Source organism: Nicotiana tabacum, chromosome 4 (assembly GCF_000715075.1).
Source record: "Nicotiana tabacum cultivar K326 chromosome 4, ASM71507v2, whole genome shotgun sequence".
In the NCBI taxonomy this organism is placed as follows: domain Eukaryota; kingdom Viridiplantae; phylum Streptophyta; class Magnoliopsida; order Solanales; family Solanaceae; genus Nicotiana; species Nicotiana tabacum.
In genome coordinates this window covers 133,506,363-133,533,099 of record NC_134083.1, presented here as the reverse complement: position 1 = coordinate 133,533,099, position 26,737 = coordinate 133,506,363, and the positions used below count along the sequence as shown (strand labels likewise).

Below are 26,737 nucleotides of genomic sequence, written 5' to 3'. Positions count from 1 at the left end.
AAGATGAAAACAAAGATAAAACCATGAAATAAAATCAAAACGGGATAAAGATCACTTACCCCAATCAACCACGTGAAGAACCTCTCAAAAATCGCTCAAATCAGAGGTCTCTAGCTCAAAAGATGAAAAATGGACAAAATCCATGATTTTGGAAATATATTCTGCTGCCCAGCGATTTACACATCGCGATCGCGGAAATGCAATTGCAATCACGAAGAAGGAAATGACCACTATCCAGAAATTATACTACGCGATCGCGAACAAATGCATGCGATCGCAAAGAAGGGAACAATTGTTGCCCCAAGAATGTACTACGTGATCGCGAACCAAAATGTGCGATCGCGAAGAGAAATACACCAGCTGCTAAACCTGAGCTACGCGAACGCGAACGCGAACATGATGAAGGAGAATGTACACGTTCGCGATCGTGAACCTTATATTGCGAACGCGAAGAAGGAAATTGGGTCACTCACCAAACAACCTAAGTGATCGCGTAGAAGGACATCAGACACCAGAACTTTAGCATTCGAAAACATAAGAAAATGGTCTGTGGCCCATCCGAAACGCACCTGGGGCCCTCGGGACCCTGTCGAAATATGCCAACTAGTTCCATAACATAACACAGACGTACACCTAAGTCCAAAATCACCATACAAAACTATTAGAATTAACAAAATTCTATTTCGGAGTCGTTTATACAAAAGTCAAATTCTGGTCAACTCCTACCGCTTAAGCTTCAAAAACAAGAATCCTTCTTCCAAATTGACCCTGAATCCTCCGAAAACTGAACTCGGCCACGCACGCAAGCCATAACACATAATATGAAGCTTATCCAATTATCAGCCCCTTTGCGGAAAGGAGTAAAGAAAGAAGATTTGAAGACTTTGAGACCTAAATCTGCCGAACGGGACGCTAATTCTCAAAATGACTGGCCGGGTCGCTACAACATGTAATCCATTTTTTTCTTTTCTAAGTTCTGATTTTTTTATTTTCAAGCAAACTCACTTTTATTTCTTTCAATTCCCTACAAGCGGCTCTCACAATTATTTTTAAAACAATGCACCTTTCTTCTTTTTCAATAATTCCAGTCAAAAACCCGACCATACCTCATTTAGCTTTACAAGCTCATAACAAAATCAAGTGCTCAAGAGAGGTAGAAGGTTCAAACAAATAGTCAATTCAAACAAAGTGGATCAGGCTTGTAGTGTGGTTGCCAAAAAAGTAGGATTATAGGCTCAAGGGGCTAACTACGATACACATTAATTAGGTGGGTAAAAGTATATATGTGGCTCAACAAAGAAATGCCTCTATCATATCCTAGAATGAACAAGACTGCTATTCTGCTTTACAAACACAAAGGGCAAGTTCTAGACATCAACTGACATGCACAAAATATCAACAAAATCTCACACATATGTTGGCACATAAGTTACTTAGGATCGAGTATATCTCGACTCTCTAGTCAAAGCAGTTAAGCAAAGTCGAGATTAAAAAAATTAAGGCACTTATACATGAGTCAAGAAATGAGCCTATAAGTCACAACTAAGACACTCATAACTCTTAAGGCACAACAAAGTCAAGAACAACTATCTCCATTTAACACTACAACACAAGACTTCCCTATTCCTAACAAAAGAAAAACTAACTACACCCAATTCAAGCAAAACCCTTAAAAAAGAACCACGACCCAAAGAAAAACAGAGAAAGAATTGTTACACTATCTAGGAAAAACAAAATATTTTTTATTTGACTTTGATCTCTCAAGAAAACGGTCGAGAAAATCCATCGTCGGGAAAAGACAAAAAAAAATCAATCAAAAGAAACGAAAACAAACACACATTTACATATTTACATCTCCTACACCACACTTTAAATTATGGCATGTCCCCATTATATACAAATAAAAAGCAAGAGGTAAAGGAAACTCCCCTGATTCATCTAGTCGGGCTCTGAATCAAAGTCGAAATCTCCTTTGCATGGCTGACCCAGTGCACACATTCATGCTGAAAGCTTCTTTTCAGCCTTCTTTGGTACACCCCACACTTATCAATTTTACTCTCTCCATCTTGAAGAGTCCCTTTATCAAGTTGCTCCTTTAGGCCCCCCTTGCTCTTTCCATCTTGAAGATCACCCTTTCCTCCCTCACTCTGAGCATGAGCTGCCTTTCTTGAATGTCCAGAATTGCTCTACCAGTAGCTAATAAGGGTCTTCCTAAAATCAGAGGGGCCTCCCTATTCTCCTCCATGTTCATCACAATGAAGTCCACAGGGAACACAAATTTGTCCACCCAAACTAGCATATCTTCCACTATTACTTCAAGTATGATCGTGGTCTGATCCGCCAGCTGCAAGGACACATGTGTCGACCTGATTTCTCAAATCTCTCCCTCTAATTTTCTGAAAATAGATAAAGGTATAAGATTAATAGAAGCACCCGAATCACACAAAGATTTTTCAAATTAGTATTTCCTAAAGAGCAAGGCATAGTAAAACTCCCTAGATCTCTACACTTTTGAGGGGGCTTATTTTGCAGAATGGCTCTACAATGCTCTGTAATCTTGACAACGGATGTCTCTTCCACTTTTCACTTTTTGGACAATATCTCCTTCAAATATTTAGCATAAGCTGGCATCTGTGATAGCACCTCTGTGAAAAGTATATTCACATGCACCTTCTTGAGCACTTGTAGAAAGCGCCCGAATTGTTTGTCCCACTTCTCTCTTCCCTGCTTCTGCGGGAAAGGTAGAGCATGCATAGATTTACTTTCTTCAGTCTCCTCATTTATTGCATTCTCATCTTTCTTCTTCTTCTGAGCTCTAGTCTCCCCCTTCTTCTTTAGACCATCATCCACCATCCCTGCAACTTCTTGAATGTTGTCATTTTTCTGCTCCTCCACAATCTCTATATGTCTTTCAATCAGCTCATCCTTTTATTTTACCCAGGGATCCTCCAATACATGCCCACTCTTCAAAGACACTGCATTTATTGTCTCTTTCAGATTTCTTTCAGTATCAGCAGAGAGAGTTCATATAACTCTCTCAAACACAAGATTTGCTAGTTTCCCCACCTGTCTTTCCAAGTTTCGAAAGGCCATGCCTAGTTCTCTGATAGTTGCACCATGGGTATCAAGCCTCGCATCTGTCTTAATAATAAAGGTCTTTATCAGATCTTCCGTGCTAGACTGATTAGACTGTGGAGGATGATATTGCTGCCACTGTTGATTTTGAAAACATGTAGCTTCCTGCCCCTGGGGTCTGGAGTTATTTTGCTGCCATGTATTTGCATTACCACCTGGTGAACTCCAAGAAAAACCTGGGTGCCTATGCCCCATGGAGTTAAAATTATTGTCACTTTGGTAGTTGCCTCTGTCAAAGCTCCCCACAGCATTTACTACTTCAGCTGAAGCTTGACACTCGTGTGTAGGGTGTCCCATTTCAAAAATGTCACATGCTGATTATGGCTCACTTGTACCTTGGCCAATGTTAACTTTGTTATCTCTCTGGCCATGATGTTTAGCTGGGCTTGCACTAATGTATTAGAGTCTACCTGATGCACCCCAGCTGATTTTCTTCTATGGTTATCATCTGCATGCCATTGATTTGTATCTTCAGATAATTCATTCAGAATTGCAACAATCTCCTCAGTAGTTTTCTTCATAAGAGGACCTCCAATTGTGTTGTTTAGCGTCCTCCTACCAGAGGGTGTCAGACCATCCCAGAAATCTTGGAGTTGCATCCATAAGTCTACTCCATGATGCTGATATCTTCTCACAATATTCTTAAATCTTTCCCATGTTTCAAACACTGTTTCGGTCTCTTTCTGTTCGAAGTTGTGTATATCTTTTCGAATTTTCCCTGTTTTTGCAGCCGAAAAATATTTTTCAAGGAACTTCTTTGTCATGTCCTCCCAAGTTTGAATTGACCTAGTCGGCAAACTCCGCAACCAGTGCTTAGCATCTTCCCTCAGTGAAAAGGGAAATGTCCTTTAGTAGATAGCATCATTCGATACTCCGTTGTGCTGGAAGGTATTCATAATCTCATCAAAATCTATCAAATGAGTATTTCGATCTTCATTGGGTTTTCCATGGAAGACACAATTATTTTGAATGGTCTGAAGTAGCCCTTGCTTGATCTCAAAATTATTGGTTGCAATTGGAGGGGGTCGCATACTAGATACTCCTTGGTTGTAGACTGGCCTGGCGTAGTCTCCCAGTGATCGTCCAGGCCTTGGCATATTATTTTCAAATTCGTCTTCAACAAGAGGTCGGTTCGGGTTGAATCTCCGTCCTCCATTCCCATCAACCAACTCATCAGCTCTGAGAGCTACTTCAGTAGCTTTTGACAGCCAATTTTGACCCTCCCTTTTTAAATTAATTTATTTATACTTAATAATTTACAATAAATAATTTTAAAGTGTTCTCTAATAATAAAATATATTTTTAAAGATTAATTAAGTATTAGAATTAATCACGTAGTATTAATATTATCTAATCACAAATATATTTACTATTTTTAAGAATATTAAAATAACTTTTATATATACATTTCATGGGTTCTATAGTTAATTTAATGAATTAGTCTTTAATTTCTAGTTAATTAGATTACTATGTTAAAAATTTGAAATCAGTGTTACAATTTAGAAAACAAAGTAATTTTACAAATAAATAATTTAAATAATTGCAATTCGCAATTAAATGCAAAGTGGCCATCTTTTAAATTATTGTTGGCCCAAACGTGCAAGCCCAGTCCGAAATATACCTAGTCCAAATATCCCATCTCTGTTCAAATGTGGCAATCTAGGCCACTCTCTTTGAGCCAATGAGCTAGCACCACGTCACCTCTCTATAATACTCACACAAGAAACACAGTGAATCTAAGCCGTCTATTTTTCAGATCAACGACTCACATTTTATCTCCAGATTTATTTTGATTTTAAACACCCGCCCCAGAGATCTCATCCCCACTGTCCAAAATCTTATAATCTAACGGACACCAAAAATCCCCCTTAAAAATCCTAATTAACCAAATTATCACGCTCGTTGATCGAATGATCAAACAGCCCAGATCTATATCTCAACATTAACCTACGAGACTAACCCCAATTCCCCCCAAAGCCTAACCATTCACTCAAAGACCTGGCCGCTTCTCTTTCCCTTTTCCTCTCTCTTTTTCTCTCATGTCCACCAGCCATCAATCTCCAAAACCTTGCACAAATTTGTGCAAGGTCACTCAAAATCACCTAGAATCATCTCTTTTGTCTCTCTATCCATGAATCCAGCCGGCTATTTCCCATCTCAGCACTCAAAATTCAAAACCCAATTCTAGAACCCTAAGCTCAAAACATCGCTGGCATGATTTCTCCTTTGTTCTTTCAAATACAACTTACAGATTTGTCTGGTTTGTCCCTAGGTTATGAGGCTAGTTGATTTCAGTTTCCATTTTCGTTGATTAAATTCGAAACCCCTAATGTGAAACCCTAGACTCAAAGATGCAACTTCAAATCTCCAGATTTCCTTCATGTTCTGTTAAATCGGAGCATGCATGAGCACATTTTAGAGCCTCATCATGATTATTCGAAGTCCATAGTTCAAATGCAATGACCTCTAGACATTGAAGCTTTGACCTATGGGTTTTGCCTTCAACGGTCAACCTTCTTTACTCAGGTAAATTTATTCATCATTTTCCCCCTCTATCTCAAAGATTTTTCACTCGATTTTGCTATCATCATCAATCTTTCGTCACTTTTCACTCATGATTTTGAATTCGTTGAAGCCCTAGAGCCTTAATGGCACTATAAATAGGGCCTTTATTTTTCTCACCTATCATCATCTACACAACCACCTAACACTGAAAAGAATACACCAAGAACACTTAGCAAAAGAAAAAATCAATATAGTAATTGTAGAATCTCGTCGACTAAGCTCTTACTCAAATTCTGATTTTGCTCTGGGGTGTCATTTGGTTTAAATCTCTGAGTTCTTGGATCCTAATGGATAAATGAGTCCTATTTGGTCTGCTGCCCTAAGAAAGGTCAGTGCACCTTCACCCTCTTTTCTTCTAATTATTTTACTTGAATGCTATGTATATGTTATTATTTTTCTATTAACTGTATTAGCTTATAATGTTTGTCATTAGCATATAAAGGGTTATCCCAGTTCATATTAAAGTGTTGTTGATTTGTGGTCACGCATCATGTTTTTTCTGAATCTCTTTAATTGGTATTGATTAAACTGTTACATGAACTTAATGACTTGCATTTTTAACTTAAACAGTCTATATGATTTTGTTTCCTTTATGAGCCTTAGTGAATTTCAAATAGCTAATATGATTAAACTTTCTTAATGTGCTCTAATGACTCCCATGCTTGTTCAAACTTCAGGGTTTCTGTTAATAGTTAATCTATTATGATCTTTATTATGATCTTCATCTCTATACACTATTTTCCTGAATCCTATTGTCTTATAGTCGAGATCACTGTCTGCTAATCCTCATTAGGACAAAATTTGAGAGTTCATAGTTTACACCCTTCACCATTTAACTGAAGTCTGAGAAATGCAACTGTTTTAAAAGCTCTATTCCTTTATATATGTGTTTGTTAATTCTAAGAATAGCTCTCTGAGTCTTCTTTATTATGTTCATGTCTGATTGATTGGCTGCACATATATGAGATAGTTTTACTAACCTGAACTCTTAGGAATACCAATAATCCTTCTGTACATAATCTGTTAAGGTTAAGTTACCCCTTTTCATAACAATAGGTCATGGTTTTTGTTTGTTATAGTTGAATAGTAACTGATGTATTTTGAACATAGTCGTCTCATGTTTAGATATAAAATCTCAGTCTGTATGTCTGAGTTGAACTTATTTTGGAATAACACTTTCTTTGTCTTTAACCTCCTCATGGCATTGCTGACTTTGTAAAGCTTACCATGCCTTATAAAATCATTAAAGTATCTGTGCATAATTAACGTTATATGTTTCCCTCTTTTGGCTTCATGATTCAATGCATTTGTTTTAAAATAGTACTCAGTCCTCTCCTTATTATCAACCTAAACTGAATCAGATTTTTAAATCTTATGAGAAGTTCTTTATTGATACTACATGAATATAATAGTTTATTTAAGGTTAATACTATTATGAATGCGATCCTGTTGAGCACCTTAGGAATTCCATGTTCAAATCTGTGAACCTGTAGTCATATTGAGAGTGTTGATCATGTTTCTGATAACTTCTGTAAAAGTGGTTAGTTGTAACTGTTTATCTGAACCTTTACTAATTCCCTTTTAAAATGTTCCAAGTAGTGTTATTAACACATGCATGTGTTAGTGACAAGACATAAGCTAATCAATCTATAATTAGTCTATCAGGGTAGGAATATCTATATTTTCTTGGTTGCTGCACACCTGAATTATGTATTCTTTCCTTTGAATGTATTTCCCCAGTGTTAGACATTTAACAGTATACGATGATGTTTATGTTTCTCTCTTATATGTGCTCGAAGTCTGACCTTCAGATTTACTTGATGTGGGTATTGCTCATTTGGTATTAGAAATGTAGTCATAAGGATTATTTGTGTGTCTTTATGTAATTATGTTAGGAGAAAAGTATACTTTTGTGGTATGGGACATTATAATATTTAGTTTACATTGAGGCCTCATTGAAACTTAAACCCATAGGAAAAATAAGTCGTTAGTGATTAGGGGTATTTGGTAGTGGATTTTAACTCTAGGTTGGGCTGCTCTCCCCGGCACAAGCATTGCCTTGGGCCTTGAGTCCCTTGGGAATTTTGAAGTGTTGGAGGATTTAAATGGGGCATCAACCTTGAGTAGAACTCCCTCCTTAGCTCTTAATTCATTGACACTTTTGGTTCTTTAGGGGTTTAGTGTTTAATGACAACAAAAGATTTTCAATGTAAATTATTTTCCATCTATAACTACCACATTAGTATAAGTTTTCTCATAGCATTATAGTATTGATAGTTTTTTTTATATTTTTGCTTCGATTTTTTCTTTTTATATCTGGTGCATGATTTAACATATAGAATAGGTATCTAATGACTTTCTCTTTTTTAGACATGTACCTTTATTTGGGCATGATGAGTTCTTAAGTAACTCAAGCCCAAGCCTAGTATTGCTGCATTTTTGGAAGTCTGAAGTTAGTTGTTGATGTCCCTTTACTGCTGGGCCTACCTTCTTGAGGCCCAATTTCCAAAGTCCAATCCTTTCCCTCTAAATTCCTTTACTACTGTTTAGTGCTTCGATAATTTAGTTTACTGCTTCGTTACCTTTAATCTACTACCTTGTTGCTTTGTTTCATCTTCGTTGTCATGTATTTAACACTTATATATTGGATTACATGCTTTACTTTACACCTTAAGTCATATAAAACATAGGCAACCCTTAAACAACATTGGATTTTTAAAAAAAGGAATTAGTTAGTAACTAATCCCTATTTCGCTAATTATAATTTGCTTATATCATTACTGTGTTTTCACTCACCTTCCTTTCTCTTAAAAGATTTGAAGCCCCAACACTTAGTAGAAAACATCAGCCCCATTTTCAAAAGGAAATCAGATCTGAATCACAAGCTTTATCTTCAAAGAGATAAATCAGAATTTCACAAAAAATGAAGCATTATCGCACTAAAGGATTTTCAACAAAAATAGTCTTTCTTCAAATCCTCAAATCAAGGTATATCTTAGGCTTGTCCCATCTCGTTAGGGTAATACACATTTCCATGCTTTAAAAACAAGTTAGTTCCTTTTCACATACTTTTCTTAATTATAAACATCCTTATATCTCTTTTCAAAGGCTTTTCAAGTATATATGTATACACTAACGCTATTTTCTCTATAATTCATACCCCCTTTTAAATTACACCAACCTTTTGTAAGAATTATGTCCTAATATAGAGTAATCCATGTCTTTAAAATCCTGGTTAAGGCCTAGTATAAATGATTGATCCCAAACCTAGTCTAAGTCCTATGGATCTACCTCATGTAGATTTCAAGGTGTGCCTAACACCTTCACCTTAGAAGAACAAGAACCCTTACCTATAATCTTACCGGTTAGTAGACTATATGAACATGACTTAGTAATTAAATAGGTACCCTATTATACCTTTAAATATCAGGTGGCGATTGTCTTTTATCAACAGTAGAGAAACCACAAGTTGAATCTTATTTTGACTAGTGCAAAATAGGGTGCAACAACATGGTGACTCTACTGGGGATTCACACTTAGATTCTGACCTTAGCAGACTTAGACTAATTTGGCATCTAGATTTGTTTAAACATTTCTTTAATTGTAGATAAAATTTTAATTACGTACTTACCTGCTTTATTTGCCCTTTATACTTATTATCATGCTTATTGCTGCTACACTCTTGTCTGTTACTGCTTTATATACACTGTCATCATATTTCTTCCTATCGAGTCTTAGCCGTACACTATCACACACGATGGCACGCGAGGGTTGTCTTTTACACCCGTCTGAACCTTCTTTTCAAAACTCTCTAGTTTCAAAGAATGGCTTTGTCAGGTCAACTGGCATAACTTCTCGCAGCCTTTAGTCCAACTCAAAAGTAGGAAACACTCTACTCAAGTAAAATAGGTCATACTGCATAAACCTTAGGTGAGTCAGTCCTTGGCGCCGACGCACGATTAGGAAATCCACCTTAAAGTCAACGGGTCATGCACCCAATGACATGACTTCTGTGGAAAAATAAACAAACCTGACAAGACATTTAAAGATCCGAAGCAAATACTTACCGAACATCTTTATGTTACCCACCTCACAAAAATGGAAATCAACCAAAACATCCCTGAGATTAGCATGGTAATGAGAGCTCCACATAAATTGAAACAGCGGTGGAAGAATATTCGTCGGAAACACGGAGATGTGGTTCGGACGCACCTGGGGGCACTAACCTAATTACTGAACATACGAGCAGATAGGGTGCTCACTCGCTTGTTGATAGAATTTTGGGATCCGGCTAAGGTGGTGTTCAAATTTGCCAATTGTGAGTTAGTACCGACATTGGAAGAAGTCACAAGTTACATGGAGATGTCGTTTAACGGAAGGAAGCCAATATTACCAGTTACTATGCCCGGTTACCGGTTCATGGATCCCTTAGGCCTGGCCAATAGTAAGAGTCTCAGAAGTATCGAGGATGAATGGGTGAGCCTCGACCAACTGTTCGATAGATTTGGGCACCGTGAAAGCTACGAGTGGTATTCAGGAGAGTTTTAATATGACCAAGCGATGTGGGAGAGTCTCAGGCCTATCACCTTCTCAATGGCAATGTTGGGGCTATTAGTCTTCCCGCGGAGAAGGGTTCGGATCAACATCAACCTATTACTTGTGGTTCTGGCGACCTTTCGTGGCAATCTTCAAGCTATTTGGTGTCGATGTTGTTAGCTGAGATGCTAAGGGATTAGTCCGCATATGTACGAGGGCATGATTTCTTTAAAGTTTGTAACTTGCTCCTTCAAATCTGGGCTACTAAACATTTCTTCCAGTGAGAGGCCACCATCGACTACTTCGTGGGCATCAATAACATGATCCGCAACCACAACGAAATAACGAGACATTGGGTATCCCCACATAGGCAAGAAGAATGGAGGGAAATCCTGACCAACCTGTGTGGGGAATGGATCAACTGGAAGCTATCCTGGTTAGGTGGAAGAGAAATCTTGAGGACCACTCAGAAATACTTCATTGAGCTGATCGGACTTGAAGGTATTCAACCATATTCACCCCTGTGGGTCCTCAGACCGTTCGGGATGATCTAAGATATGCCTATGTGGACAAGGACAACACTATACAAGGATGAGTACAACAGGCAGATTCCAATCCCCAGGATAAGAAAGCTCCAAGAAGAGTGGAACAACCTGGTCACAATGCCTATTGGTCAAAACTCGTGGTGTACTTCTGAGTATTATGTCTGGATAAACGAGGAAGAAGAGTTGGCCCATCCAAGAAGAGAGGGTATATCCTGATTAGAGGATGCAGTGGTTGCTTTGCAGATTTCCCATGAGATCCCGCCACATTACCTTGTCAGGTGCTCCCAAGATCCATTGATCACATGTTGCCACCTACTGAAGACGACGAGTGGGTAATGGTGTGCATCCAAATAGAGTCTAGCACAGAGCCAGAAGAAGATCCGGAGGAGGAGTCAGAGTTCAACGATGACGACGAGGAATTTGAGAAAGACCTAGAAGAGGATCCGGAAGAGGAGCCAGAAGAAGAAGATGATATGGGAAATGACTTAGATGATGGTTATTAGAGTTGGTTGATTTCCTTTTCATTTCCACTTTGTACCTTTCTCCCCAGTTCTCTCTTTACTTTCCAAAAGGGTTTGTCCAAGCCCATGCAGTTCCATGAAATAGTGATGTAAATAAATTATTTCGGATCTAAATGTGTCAAGTCTAAATGTTTGTCAATATCTGCGATTTAGGCCTACCTCTGACAATGAGAGGTCCTCGCGAATCATAGGAAATGCGTTATCCTTAATGCATGAACTAATTGCTCTGTGTGATTTTCTACTTGTATAAATGAAGAAATTGACTCTTGTTCCTTTTTCTTTTCTTTCTTATTATTTTTATTTTGCTTTATTATTACCTCCCATAAAGAAAAGAAAGTTGGTTTGTACCGACTAAAACTGGCGGATCATGCTCTGGTCATAGCCGACAGCCCGGGGCAAATGTGGGAAAAAGACGACACCAGAAATGATGAACACGTGGCCAGGATGGCCCAGGAAATGGAATCTCGAAGGGAGGAAGTACAACATATCAGGAAACTAGGGTACCTAGCCGTGACAACACTTCTTCAACCACCTCGATTCCCTTCTTTGGATTCACTCCCTAACAACTTTCCTTCCCCAACACGCCAAAACAACAACAACCCAACTTCAGCTCCTACCACTCAAGTCATACCTCCAGTGACCTCTGCGAACCCACCAAATCCCCCTATCCACACTCCCTACGTACCACAGTACATTCAGACACCACAAAACCCGCCTATTACTACCAATGCAACTCATACCCCTCCTCGTGATAGAGTTACTTTTACCACTAACCAACACTTACCTGTGGCACATACAGCTGCCCATGAGCGGTATGTTCCTTTCGTATATGCCATTTTTTAACCTATCTTTACAACACCTGTTACGGTCAGGGTGCCTTATGAGATTGACCTATACATCGAGATGGAAAGAGAAGCCAAGGAAGAAGAGTCAGTATATGAGCAGTTGCAGATCTTGAGGAAGCATATGAAGAGCTTCCAAGTTGCCCGAGGAAGTGAAAGTTTGGACTACGAGGATCTGTGTATTCATCCGGATGTGGATATGCCAGCATGGTATAAACCCCCAAAGTTCGATATCTTCGATGGGACGGGTGATCCCCACGCACATTTGAGGGCATATTGTGACAAGTTAGTCAGTGTGGGGACCTTACTCAACCGAGTACCAACATAATCACTACAAGAAATCGGCCTTTTTGTGGCGACAAAAATCGCCACAAAATTCACAAAAGTCGCCACTAAAAACAATTAGCAGCAACTTTAAGGTCGCTCCAAGTACTACCATTACTAAATGTTTCTTATGACGACTCATAATGGTCGATGCAATAAATACTATTTGTGGCGACCAAATCTGCTACTAAAAGTAAACAAAGAAGCGACAAAAACTAATACACAAATATGGATTTCAAGTAAGTCGCCGTTTAAAATCCATACACAAATATGGATTTTAGTAGGGACTTTAGCTCGCTGCCCTAAAGTCGCCACTAATACCAACTTTTTGTTTAAAAAGATTAATACAAAATATATTTTACTGTTAATTATCTAATATATAACAATAATCCATTACCAATACAAAGATAATACCAAATACATTTCTCAAGAAGAGTAGTATAAGAACTTTTCATTACTTAAATTTTATAATACAACGAAAACACTTCATACATGTCATGGTATTTACACATGAAAACAAAGGAATCGCCAATATCTTCAAACTCCTTGCCAAACATTCCCATCATAACAGATGTTGTCCCTGAAATCGGAAAAAAATAAAAATGAAAGCAATGCTTCATTTTGAAAATTTAAAATTGATTTGAGAAATTCGAACATCATCTTAAAAGATCGCGAGCATAAGAAATTCTATTCTTTCTGGGTATTTACCTTTCAATAGAAACATTTTAGTCACTATCAAGGTATGTACAATAAATAATTTTTAGTAGTTGACCTTTTCATTTACTTTTTTCTCTATGAATATAAACTGATTAAGTGGCGGATAAAACAGTCGCTACTAAACATGTCAATATTGTGGCAAGTTTTTGAGTCACCACAATAAACCTGATTTCTTGTAGTGTTATAAGAAGTTTGACGGGAGAAGCACCCACCTGATATACTCGACAAGATTCGCGAAATTGGAGAACTTGGAAAGATATGGTGGAGGACTTCGTGAATCTCTTTCAATTCAACCCAAAGATCACTCCCGATCGGTTCGCACTGGTGAACCTGCAGACAAAACCATCCCAGTCATTCCAAGAATATTCACGTCTGTGGAGGTCAGAGGCTGCTAGGGCACAACCTTCGCTGGACAACAGTGAATTAACCAAGTATTTCATCAAAGCCCAGGAAGGGATATACTTCGAAAAGATGATGGGAATGATGGGACAGAAATTCCCTGAGTTGGTCAAGATGGAAAATTTCTTAGAATAGGGTATAAAATCTGGTAATGTGTAATCCATGGCAGCACTGCAAGTGTCCAGCAAGGACATCCAATTAGGGTCAATCAGTAGCGGAAAGAAGAAGAAATAGGAGGTATCAGCAGTCGTCCCTTACTATCAACCCAACTCACATCACGGAAGCACTTTCTATTCCTCAAACAATCATTCACCACCACCCACTTACGCTCCAGTCTATAACACCCAGCGATATTACCACCCTCAACCAAAATACAACCCTTCTCGAGCTAACAACAACCAAAACCCACAACCACCATATACTCATATCAAAACAACTACTCACCAAAACCGGCCTGCTTAGGCACCACGCCCTCCTCCCACCTTTGAAGAAGGGGGCCAAGAAATTATACCCTGATTGCTGAGCCTCTGGCCCAATTGTTCAAGAGATTGAGAAGAGTAGGATTAATACATCTAATTGAAAGAAGGGTTCCTGAATACCCCTCCAAGTATTTTGATGCAACTAAAAGGTACGTGTACAACTTCAACGTACCTGGGCGTGATAATGAAGATTGTTTTAAGATGAAAACTGAGATTGAAATGTAGATCAAGAGAGGAGCCATCCAATGCCCTCCGGTGCAGCCCAATATGAATCGCAATCCGCTGCCAAATCACCAAAACCAGTGATTTTACATGATCACATTGGACAAAGAGTATGACCTAAATGGAACAATTGTAACTATAGGAAATGCAGAAGCTGCCAGGATCCCATCTCAAAGGGATCCAATGATTACAGTACAAGTGCGGCCTTCAGTGACTGTTTAGACCTATCAGCGACAACCTGTCGTCGCTACATGAGACAAAGAAAGTCGGGAGTATAAAACCGTCCCATGGACGTACTAGCAAAAGGGAAAGGCCAAAATGACAGATTCTGCCGTAGCCCATGGTATGACTAGGTCTGGGAGATGCTACGCTCCTAAAGATATCAACCGAGGGAAGAAAGCAAATTCAATGAAGGAACATAACAGACCCAGAAGTCACCGAGTTTTGGAAGAATGTCAAAACAAGAGTATTTTGTGGAGGAGGAGCTGAAGAAAAATTCAGCACAAATATCAATCATGGATCTACTAATGAGTTCTAATATTCATAAGGATCCCCTATTGAAAGTACTAAGTAGGGTAAGTGTACCAATTAACACCATTAGTGAGGCACTGGCCGCGACAATTAGGAAAATGGTCGAAGCAAACATGATCACTTTCAGAAGAGACGAACTTCTTATCGAAGGTGCAAGTCAAAACAAGGCTCTTCATATCACTATCAAATGTGGGGACAAAGTGGTGTCACAGGTACTGGTCGATGGAGGGTCAGGATTCAATATTTTTCCGCTCTCCACCCTACGGGAATTAGGAATTAATTTGAGGGAATTCAAGGAAAACCACATGAGGGTGAGAGACTTTGATGGTTCGTAATAGGATATTATTGGAGAAATTTATTTGGCCTTGCACATCGGGCCGGTCGAATTTCCGATATTGTTTTCATCTCATCTTCCTACAACTTGCTACGGGGAAGGCCCTAGATATATATGGCAGGGGTGGTCCTATCCACTTTACACCAATGCATGAAATTTGAATGGGGATGTGAGGAGATCGTGGTTCATGGAGAGTGGGGTCACTCTGCTTATCTGGAGTATGTTGTTCCGTTCATTGAAGGGCTAGACGGAGTTGCTTTCCATGCAGCGGAAATCATGCAGTCCACCGAAATAGAAAAGACTGAACAAAACCTGGGAATGCAGTCGCCATATAGATACAAGATGGATATGAGGGAGATGATGAAATATAGATACAGACCAGGAACAGGGCTGGGAGCCAGGTCAGATAGAATCACAGAGCCAATTGATCATAATGGGCAGAAAGGAAGGGCCGACATAGGATATCAGCCTCCGAAAGGGAAAGCTCATATTGTTAGCTCAGGTAAAAAGGTTTTTGTGTCACAAAATGTTGCATGTTTGGGACAGAGTTTAGTAACCAAAGATGATATCATCGACGAAATGGAAAAGCTCTTCCGGAATATGATTAAAGAATGTTGTGAAGGGGACTGACATCAAGACACCGACTATCAGGGATGCCGAACCATGGGAAGAGCTAGGGAATTGGACCGCCAGTCCATCTTTAGTTCACCGGGAGTCTTGGTAGTATGGAACTGTGAAGGTTTTCTTTTGAAAAGCACACCGTCAATTGAGGCATACACCATGTCTGTACCTTTTTGTAATTTCCCTCTTTTGAACGCTTAAGACATTTCTCTTTTGATGAAATAAAAAGAATCATTTTCTCAAATATTGCAACTTTATTTACCGCTTCATTTATACTTAGCTTTTCTTTTCAGTAATCAAAATGCTAAAAATCCGCGTTCTGCGATTATGACATGTAACGAAATTGTTGAGCGTAACAACCTAGATTATGAGGAGTATGATGAGAGTATGATGCCAGACAATCTCCTGCTGGAGATTGAGCAGCCGGAGAGTCAAGAAAAGGCCTAACCTCGAAGAAACGGAAGTGGTCAATCTTGGAAGTGAAGAAAATGTAAAAGAAACTAGAATCAACATTCATCTAGAAGCCGAGCAGAAGGAAAAACTGGTAGAGATCCTCCGACAGTACATCAATGTGTTCGCATTGTCATATGATGATATGCCGGGATTAAGCACTGACATTGTCTCGCATCGACTGCCCACTATCCTACCAGACCGCCAGTCAAGCAGAAACCCAGAAAATTCAAACCTGATTTGAGTCTAAGGATAAAGGAAGAAGTGACCAAACAGATAGAAGAGAATATAGTAAGGGTCACCAACTATCCAAGCTGGTTGGCAAACATTGTCCCAGTACCCAAGAAAGACGGAAAGATCATAATATGTGTGGACTACCGAGATCTCAACAAAGCTAGTTCAAAGGATGATTTCCCTCTGCCAAATATCCACATCCTTATCGACAGCTGCACGAAGCATGAACTACATTCTTTTGTGGATTGTTTCGCTGGGTACCACCAAATATTGATGCAGGAGGAAGATATAGAGAAGACGGCCTTCACCAACCCTTGGGGAGTCTACTACGATAGAATTATGCCATTCGGTCTCAAGTAAGTCGGTGCCAGCTACATGAGGGTCATGACGACCCTTTTCATGACATGATTCATAAGGAGATTGAAGTGTAAGTGGATGACATCATCATAAAGTATCGCAAGAGTTCAGAGTACTTGGACGATTTGAGGAAATTTTTCAAATCCTACAAAGGTATAATTTAACCTAGCAAAGTGCACGTTCGGAGTCCCCGCTAGAAAGTTGTTGAGCTTTATTATAAGCAGGAAGGGGATAGAACTGGACCCATCAAAAATCAAGGCCATTCAGGAATTACCACCACCGAAGAGCAAGAAAGATGTCATGAGTTTTCTGGGTAGATTGAATTACATCAATCGCTTCATAGCCCAGTTCACGTTAATCTAGGAACCCATTTTCAAGTTGTTGAAAAAGGATGCTGCTACAAAATGGACAGAAAAGTGCCAGAAAGCCTTCAACAGAATCAAGAAATATCTCTCAAATCCACCAGTTCTAGTTCACCCTAAACCAGGGAAGCCATTGTTACTATATTTGTCAGTCTTGGATAACTCCTTCAGCTGTGTGTTGGGGCAGCATGACGAAACTGGGAGAAAAGACAGGTCATCTACTACTTAAGTAAGAAGTTCACGCCATGCGAAGCTAAGTATACTCTGATAGAACACATTTATTGTGCTCTAACTTGGATTGCCCATAAACTAAGACATTACATGTCAGCATACACTATTCATTTGATATCTCGACTCGATCTGCTCAATTACATCTTCCAGAAGCCAATGCCTTCCCAGAAAGCTAGCTAAATGGCAAATCCTTCTCGGCAAATTTAACATTGTGAACATAAATCAAAAGTCTATCAAAGGACAAGCTTTAACTGACCACCTCGTAGAGAATCCAGCGGATGGGGATTACGAGCTGCTTACCACGTATTTTCCCGATGAAGAAGTATTATTTACTGGAGAAGATATTGCAGAATCGTACCCTGAGTGGAGAATGTTTTTCGATTGAGCAATGAACTTCAAAGGAGTCGGAATTGGGGCAGTCTTAATTTCGGAATCTGTACAGCACTATCCAGCATCTGCAAAGATAAGATTCCCCTGTACCAATAATATGGCTGAATACGAAGTATGCATCATTGGGATCAGAATGGGAGTCGACATGAACGTCAAAGAACTTTTGGTCATACGGGATTCCGATCTGTTGATACACTAAGTCTAAGGGGATGGTCTACCAAGAATGTCAAGATACTTCCATACCTACACTGCGTGAAGGAGATATGCAAGAAGTTTACAAAGATTGAGTTTAAGCACGTCCCTAGGATTCAGAACGAGTTTGTTGACACCCTTACAACCCTATCATCTATGATTCAGCATCCAGACAAGAACTGCATTGATCCTATCGAGGTAGAAATCAGGGATCAACATGCATATTTCTTCCATGTGGATGAAGAACCAGATGGTAATCCATGGTATCACGACATCAAGAAATTCCTTGTGACCAGAGAATACCTGGAGAATGTTACTAATTGTCAAAAGCGAGCCCTTAAGAGGCTGGCAACCCACATTTTCCTCAACGGGGAAGTCCTGTACAAGAGGACCCCAGACTTAGGTTTGTTGAGATGTGTAGACACTGCCGAGGCAACCAGACTATTGGAGGAGATACATGCAGGAATGTGCAGACCCCACATGAATGGGTTCACATTAGCTAGGATGATCTTGAGAGCTGGATACTTTTGGATGATTATGGAAAGCGACAGTATCCTCTATGAATAGAAGTGTCACCAGTGTTAGATTCACAGGGATTTCATCTGGGTTCCGCCAAATGAGTTAAACATAATGGGTTTACCGTGGCCATTCGTCGCTTGGGCTATGGACATGATTGGACATATAGAGCCTACCGCATCAAACGGACATTGCTTCATCTTGGTAGTTATAAACTATTTCACCAAATGGGTCGAATCGTCTACTTACAAGGTCCTCACGAAGAAGGTAGTGGCGGATTTTGTCTGAAATAACATCGTCTGCAGATTTGGGATACCGGAGTCTATTATCACTGACAATGCCGCTAACCTCAATAGAGATCTCATGAGAGAAATCTGCGAGACATTCCGAATCGTCCACCGAAATTCCACTTCCTACAGACCACAAATGAATGGGGCAGTCAAGGAAGACAATAAGAATATCAAGAGAATCTTGTGGAAGATAGTGGACTTTCACAGACAATGGAACGAGAAATTACCTTTCGCCTTACTAGGTTATCGAAGCACCATGAGAACATCCACTGGGGCAACAGTGTACATGTTGGTATACGACACTGAAGTCGTGATACCTACAGAGGTCAAAATGCCATCTTTAAGGGTCATTAAAGATGCAAAATTAGATGATGCAGAGTGGATACGAGTCAGGCAAGAGCACCTCATGGTCATTGACGTGAAAAGAATGGATACAGTATGCCATGGTCAGTTGTATCAGAACAAGATGGCCAGTGCATTTAACAAGAGAGTGAAGCCTCGCCAGTTCGCACTGAGGCAGTTGGTCTTAAAGAAAATCTTCCCCCACCAAGAAGAAGCCAAAGGAAAGTTCGCACCAAACTGGCAAGGTCTTTTACGTAGTTCACCGAGCACTGATGGGTGGAGCTCTAATCTTGGCAAAAATAAATAGAAGAGTCAACACGAATCCCATCAACTCAAACACAATCAAGAGATACTATGTTTGAAGATAAATAGAGTTAGGTTTTTGCTGTAACAGAACTACGTTCAACCTGACTTCGCATGGAGGGATACATAGGCAACCCCTTTTTTCTCTTGTAATAGAAAAACCAAATATCACTTTTGTATGTTGCTCAGGAATGATGGTAGGCTATAATCTCGTATTTTAGTCGCTTATTGCACTCCAATTTACTGCACTTTAATTGAGTTTAAGCTTTAATCGCTAGTGTTTTACACTAATTGTGTATTTTATGCCTTTTAGGAGTGATTCTGAGCTATGTAGATGTTATGGAATAAATTCGAGTGATTTGGAGCTTTGAAGTCTGAGTAAAGGCCCAAGGGAATAAGCCGGGATCGCGTTCGGGGGTCGAGAACCACGTCGGGATAGATAAAAAGTAAGAAAAATCCATACTCTAAGAAACTTCCACAGGAACTACACATTTTTCTACTCCTGTCAAATTATAAGCTCTTTGGATTTCCCCACAACCTCCGCGCCTGGTGCGTCGCCCCATGCGGTGCGCCTGTGCAATGTTTACAGAGTTATTATCCCAGTTTGCGAAGGAAAAGGTATTTTCGTCTGAGCCCGGCCCAACTTAGTATAAATACATGTAAAAATATTATTTTATGGACTTTTGACACATCTTAGACCTGAGGAAGCCAAGGAGGAGGTGGAGAAGCAAAAGCTCAAGGATTTCATCATCCAATCCTCACTCAAGACAAGAGTTTGGATCGTTTTATGTTTTCCTTTAACTTAAACATTGTTATGATGAATTACTCTATATCCATGGAGTAGTTCTCTTTAGGGTTTGATGGATTTCGTGTATTGATACTTGTTTGTAGATAATTAACTCTAGTTTTTATGTATTGAATCGTTTTGGATGTTTTAACTGTTGCATCTATATTCATTTGTTCGTGTAATCAAGAGAGGCATAACTTGTGACATTATTGCATTATATTTTGTTGGTTGAAGTCATTAATTCTTCTTAGTAATCGGAAGAGGCTAGTTGAATTGTTGATTAAACTTAGTTAGGAGGATAATAGAGAGAGGTTCTCCTAAAGACCAATCCACTACGAATTCTTGCATATCTTCACGTGCTTAAAATTGTTTCACCTTATGAGGTTGAGACTTAATCGAGAGAGGAGATTCTACTAATCAATTGAACTAATAACCAAGTGAATTCAAAAAACTCACTTGAACATTAGAAGTAAATTATCTAGAGTTAAATCCCAAACATTTGTCTTGCACCTATCCTATCAACCCTATCTTCTCCCAATTGATAACTTCCTTTGCTCAATACTTGCGTTAATTATCATTAGTCGATAGTTAAGACTCTTAGTAAAATTTAGTTTAATTCACATAAATCTCCATTGTTGATCATACTGGATAGCAATATAGATACAAACTACGATAATATTGTGTAACTCCAATCTATGTAGATACGATATTATAATTTACTATATTTGACTAGCGGGAATATTTTAGCGTGTGTTTTAAGCTCGTCAAATTTTGGCGTCGTTGTCGGGGATTGGCGATCAATAGTGTTTGAAATAGTTTGTAGTGCTAATTCAGGAATTTTTTTTATTTTATTTTATTTGTTTTTCCCTTTTACGGTTGGTGTTCTTTGACTGTGCATAGGTTACAGGTTAGATTATTGCATGACCTGATCTTCTGGGAAGGAATTGCTACCATATGAGCCGGAAATTGGAAAACAACTGCGACGGTTAAGGAAGGAAAGAAATATCACTGAGACGTTAGAAAAGGTTGGGCAATCCTCAACCAAAGATATGGCTGGGAACGGTAAAGATAATGTAGATTTGGCTGCGAGAGAGGCAGCCCAACAAAGAGAAAAAGTTGTACGAGATGCTGAAGAAGCAGCTTTTAGAGAAGCACAACGTATTTATGAAGAAGAGATGGGTCACAGACTTAATCAAAATCAACCTATGGGTGCATGCTAGTTCAGAAACATAGGTCCCGGTACTGGGAGACCACTTGGTGATTACTCTAGACCAGTCTACAACTAGGGATTGTCAAGCATTAGGCCACCTCCAGTTGCAGCAAATAATTTTGAATTGAAGCAAGGGTTGCTCCAAACTCTTCAAAACTGTTGTGTCTTCAGAGGAAAGATGAACGAAGATCCAAACAGTCATCTAATAAACTTCGAAGAGATCATGAACACCTTTCAATAGAATGGTGTTTCACAAGATGCAGTTTATCTAAGGGCATTTACCTTCACGCTTAAAGATGATGTGAAGTAGTGTCTTCGAAGCATGCCTCAAGGATCAATTAGAACATGGGAGGAGATGACCAGAAAATTTCTTGATAAATATTTCTCCTCAGCTAAAACGGCCAAGTTTAGAAGAGATATCCATAATTTCTTCCAGAATGACAATGAAACCATGTTCGAATCTTGGGAGAGATTTAAAGAGATAGTCAGAAAGTTTCAACATAGCGGTATTGAACTCTGGATGCAACTCCATGATTTTTGGGATGGTCTGACACTGGCCTCACGCAACAATGTTGAGCAATGCAGTTGGAGGTCCGTTAATGAAGAAGACGCCAGAGGAGATAGTCACTATTCTCAATGAATTATCTAAAGATGCAAATCAGTGGCCCTCTGAAAGTGCTAAAAAAAGAAGGGCGAATAGTGTTCACCCGGTTGATGCTAATACATCTGTGCAGGTACAACTTGATGTTATGGTGAAAGAGATAAGGAAACTGGCCTTAGCTTCAATATAAAGTGAGAATCATGCAGCTTGTGATATATGTGGAAGAGGATACCCTACTCATAACTGTCATGCCTCAACCGAGGAAGTAAGTGCTGTGGGAAATTATAACTTCAATGAAATGGGTCAAAAACACCCCGGTTTTTCATGGAGTTCACCTGGGGTACTGCAAATGCATGGAAACAAAATAACGCCAAACCTCAGGAACAAGGGGCGCATGTTTTCCAAAATCAGCAGAGGCAACAATTTCAGCCCCAACAGCATATTTAGTCTGGGTTAGAAGATCTGATGAAGTCCTTCATTGTCAAGACAGATGAGAGATTAGATGCTCATGGTGCAGCTATCAAAGAACTTGGCACAGGGTTGAGAAATTTGGAGAAGCAAGTGGGACAAATTGCTACCATATTGTCTGAGAGGATCCCAGGTACTTTGCCAGCTGATACTGAAAGGAACCCCAAAGAAATTGTAAATGTTGTAACTCTGAGAAGCGGTCAAGTATTGGAAGCGCCTACCCTAGTACAAAAAGAGGTGGTACTTAAAAACAAAAGTGAAGAGAAGCTGAAAATTGAAGTTGATAAAAAGAAGAAAGGCAAGAAGGGAACTGACAAGAAGAAGGAGGAGGAAACTTCAAGAAGGGAGGAATCTAATGAAGAGAGCAAGCACATGCCTGCTCTACCTTTTCCCCAAAGATAATATAGAGAAAAGCTGGACAAGCAGTTTGAGAGATTCTTAGATATAATGAGACATGTTAATGTAAACTTGCCATTTACAGAGGTTCTCTCACAAATGCCAGCTTATGCAAAATTGTTGAAGGAAATCCTCACAAAGAAAAGGAAGATTGAGGATACATAAGTTGTCAAGCTCACAGAGTATTGCAGCGCAATATTGCAAAACAAACTCCCACAAAAGTGTGGAGATCTAGGGAGTTTTACTATACCTTGCTCGTTAGGCACTCTAAATTTTGATAAATCTGGTGCCTCAATTAATTTAATGCCTTTCTTATTTATAGAAAACTGGAGAAGGAGATTGGAGAGATAAGGTCGGTGCCAATATCTTTGGAGCTGTTAGACCAAACGACCTTAATACCCGAGGGGATAGTGGAAGATGCATTAGTTCGGGTGGATAAGTTCGTATTTCCTGTAGATTTTATAGTGGTAAATATGGAGGAGAACAAGGAGGTCCCCCTCATAATAGGAAGACCTTTAATAGCAATGGGTAGAGCTATACTAGATATACACGAGAGAAAACTCATGCTTAGAGTGGGTGAGGAGACGGTGAAGTTTGAGATAAATGTAGCAACTGGATTGAAAAAGGAGAATCCAGCTACAAGTGTTGAGTGGAAGATGAAGAGTTCAAAAGAGAAGGCTCCAGTGATTAAGAAAGATAAGTGTGGGGTGTACCCCAAAAAGGCTGAGAAGAAGTTGTCTGCATGGATATGCGCATTAGTTCGAGCACGTGGAATGGAGCCCGACTTCGACTCAGACCCCGACTGAAAGTTCAGGGAAGTTTTCTTTACTCATATAATTTTTAATTGTGTGTCATGGGGACATGCCACAACTTAAAGTGTGGGGTGGGGGATAATTATATGTTGTATGTATATGTGTTAGTTTTTGCCTTTTAATGCTTTTTAGTTGTTAGAAAAAATTGAAAACCCATAAAAAATTTAAAATTTTCGACTTTTCCTGACGACGGATATCATTTGACGGGTTTCTTGAGGGAGTAAAGTCGAAAGAAAAAGACAAAAAGATTTTCTTTTGTAGGTAGTGTATTAATCACCCCTTGGTTTTTTTTTTGTCGCGGTTCTTTTCCAAGGGTTTTGTTTGAACCGGGTGTAGTTAATTTTTATTTTTGTTAGGTGTAGGAAACCTTGTGCTATGTTTGGAGTTAAAGAGAATATCTCTTGACTTGGTTATTCCTTGAGAATAGTAAGTGCTTTAGTTGTGACGCTTAGGCTCAGTTTTTGACTCTTGTATAAGTACCTTAAATTGTATGATCTTAACTTTGCTTAACTACTTCGACTAGAGTGTCTTGATAGTTCGATCCTGAGTGAGTTATGTGCCATGTGTGTGTGAGGTTTGTGTTATTTTGTGCATTGCATTTGATGTCTAGAACTTTCCACGCTGTGTTTGCAAAGCGAAATAAAAGTTCGGTCTTGGAAGTGATATAGGCGTTTCTTTATTGAACCAATTATATGTTATTACCCACCTAATTGTTATGTATTTTAGTTAACCCCGTTGAGCCTGTAATCATATTTCTTTGGCAACCACATTGCAAGCCCTACTCAGATGTTTGAATTGGCCATCTATTTGAACCATTTTACCTCTCGTGGGCACTTGAATTTGTTATGAACTTTGTAAAAGTTGAAGTGTAAGGTGGTTGATTTGGCTTTTGAGTGGAACCATTGAATTAGGAGAAAGGTGCATTGTATTGAAAGAAAGTAAGAGCCACTTGAATTGAAAAAGAAAAAAAAAAGTTAATTGTATGATTGTGTAAAATATTCCATGATAGTGGTAACTCTTGTTGTAATTGTGCTTAAAGAAGTGGGAGTTAATGTATATTGATGTGAAGGTGGAGTTATGATTTGACATAAATGTGGGGTTTTGAACAATGAAATGTATGCATTAAAGTGCTTAAGGAGGTGTAGTCACTCTTATATCTATATGTATCCTACCCGTCCCGCAGCCTACATTGCAACCAATTAAAGTCCTACTTGATCCTTGACTGAATGATCTCGATTAGTTGAGTAGTACACTACGGGCAAGCCTATGGTTCATCTTTTGTGGCATATGAATGTTATTTCTGAGAGTGAATGAATTCTTTCTATATTGAGTTCCTGATTGTGGTTAAATTTGATGGTGTGTGGAACTACTCACTATTGTTGTGAGGGCACTTGATTCATGAAGAAAAGGTAATGCTTGACCTCTATGTTGAGTAAGTAAGTGAGTTGTGAATAATGCATAATACTTTTGAGTCAAATTTTGAGGCAAGGATGTTACGCTATTGTGCTTAGTCTATTTTTAATATTCTTGGTGTAATGAATTAGGGGAGTTGCTAAATAAGGTTGTGTCTATATAAAGTGTGGTTTGATTGCTTGAGGACGAGAAATGGTTTAAGTGTGGGGTGTTGATGGTAGGCTATAATTGTTACACCCTGTGCGTCCCAAGGTGACGTATAATGAATGTGAGACTTGTTAATCATGATTTAAATGAGTTTAAAATCATAATATGACTATATATGATGTTTGGATAAAACATATAAAGTTTGGAAAAAATCGGATTAAAGTTGCGGAAAAGCCAACTAAGGATTTGCCATGTAATAGAGCTTTTTGAGAAATATATTATGTATTCTATATGAGGTCTTTTTGGGAAATATTATATACCAAATTTAATTTCTTGGAATTTAGTTTCCAACGCTCTTAACCGTTCATTCATACGACATCCGGATAGAAAGATACAAGCGTCGGAAGATAGGCGAATGAGAGGGTGCCAAGCTAGCACCTTTTGACTTTTCAAAAGTTGATATATATGTTTTAACTCATCTCTTTCTTCATTTCTACATATAACCTGACCAAAGAACACCATTAAAACAGTCCTTTAGCTCTCTAATAGTGTTTCAAAGAATAGTATCATCCCGGGAACGGAATCAAGAAGCGATAACATTAAAATGATCCCTACGACGTAAGTATCGCTATATCGCCTCTCTTTTTCTTTGTAGTTTGAGTTTTGGAATGTATTTAATAGTTAATAAAATTCCTAATTTCTGTATTTAAGTGTTTAAATGTCAAGGAATTTTGATAAGTTCGTTTCCTAATAGTTAGAACTCATGTGACGGTGATCGGAAGCCGTGAGTTCGAGTTATTTGACTTGTAGTAGACTGTTTTGTGGACTGTTTTGCGGGCTATTTCATGTTTCCTTTGGGCTGTATATTTTTCCAATGTTTAATGGAGTTTTGTAGGACAAATTGTGTGGAGAAATACCACATAATGACGGAATGGTGGGCTGGTGGTTCGTCGTTACATTGTTTAAGTTGTTTGACACTACTTTGGTTGTCGTTTTATATATGAAGTGATTAGGGTGTGTGGGCTGTTTTGTGGTATTTTGTGATGGAGATAAGGTTGAAAAATGATACTTATATATTGTTATTGTTGTGGTCTTGTTGTTGTTGGTATATGGTATTGGAGGAGGGCCTAGTTACAGGGGAGATGCTGCCCAAATTTACGTAAATGAGCTACTAGTTTAAGTTGTAGACTTAGTCTTTACTCAGCACTGATTTTGAATCTCCTTATGATGTGGTAGATTGAATTGAGTTGTTTGACGAATTTCTTGGAAGGTATTAAGGACTCAACGGATTTAAGGTATGTTAAGGCTATCCCTTCTTTCTTTTTGGCATGATCCAAATGATACAAACGAAACGAGCAAAATACGCAACTTTCATAAATGACTCTATTCATAGAAATACTAGGGGTGTCTATATTCTTGATTCCCCATGTGAATTATTATTATATCCTCTATTCACGGGTCTCAG

At 38.9% G+C, this 26,737-nt stretch overlaps 1 protein-coding gene across 1 annotated transcript; it reads left to right on the top strand.

Annotated features, from left to right (window-relative positions):
* Nucleotides 1-17,909: 17,909 nt before the first annotated feature.
* Nucleotides 17,910-18,554, top strand: LOC142180126 (uncharacterized). Its single transcript, XM_075251056.1, has one exon. The coding sequence runs from the start codon at nucleotides 17,910-17,912 to the stop codon at nucleotides 18,552-18,554; it is 645 nt and encodes a 214-aa protein (XP_075107157.1).
* Nucleotides 18,555-26,737: the final 8,183 nt, after the last annotated feature.

Coding starts and splice junctions, on each gene's coding strand:
- LOC142180126 (XM_075251056.1), top strand. CDS start 17,910: ATGCATCATTGGGATCAGAATGGGAGTCGACATGAACGTCAAAGAACT.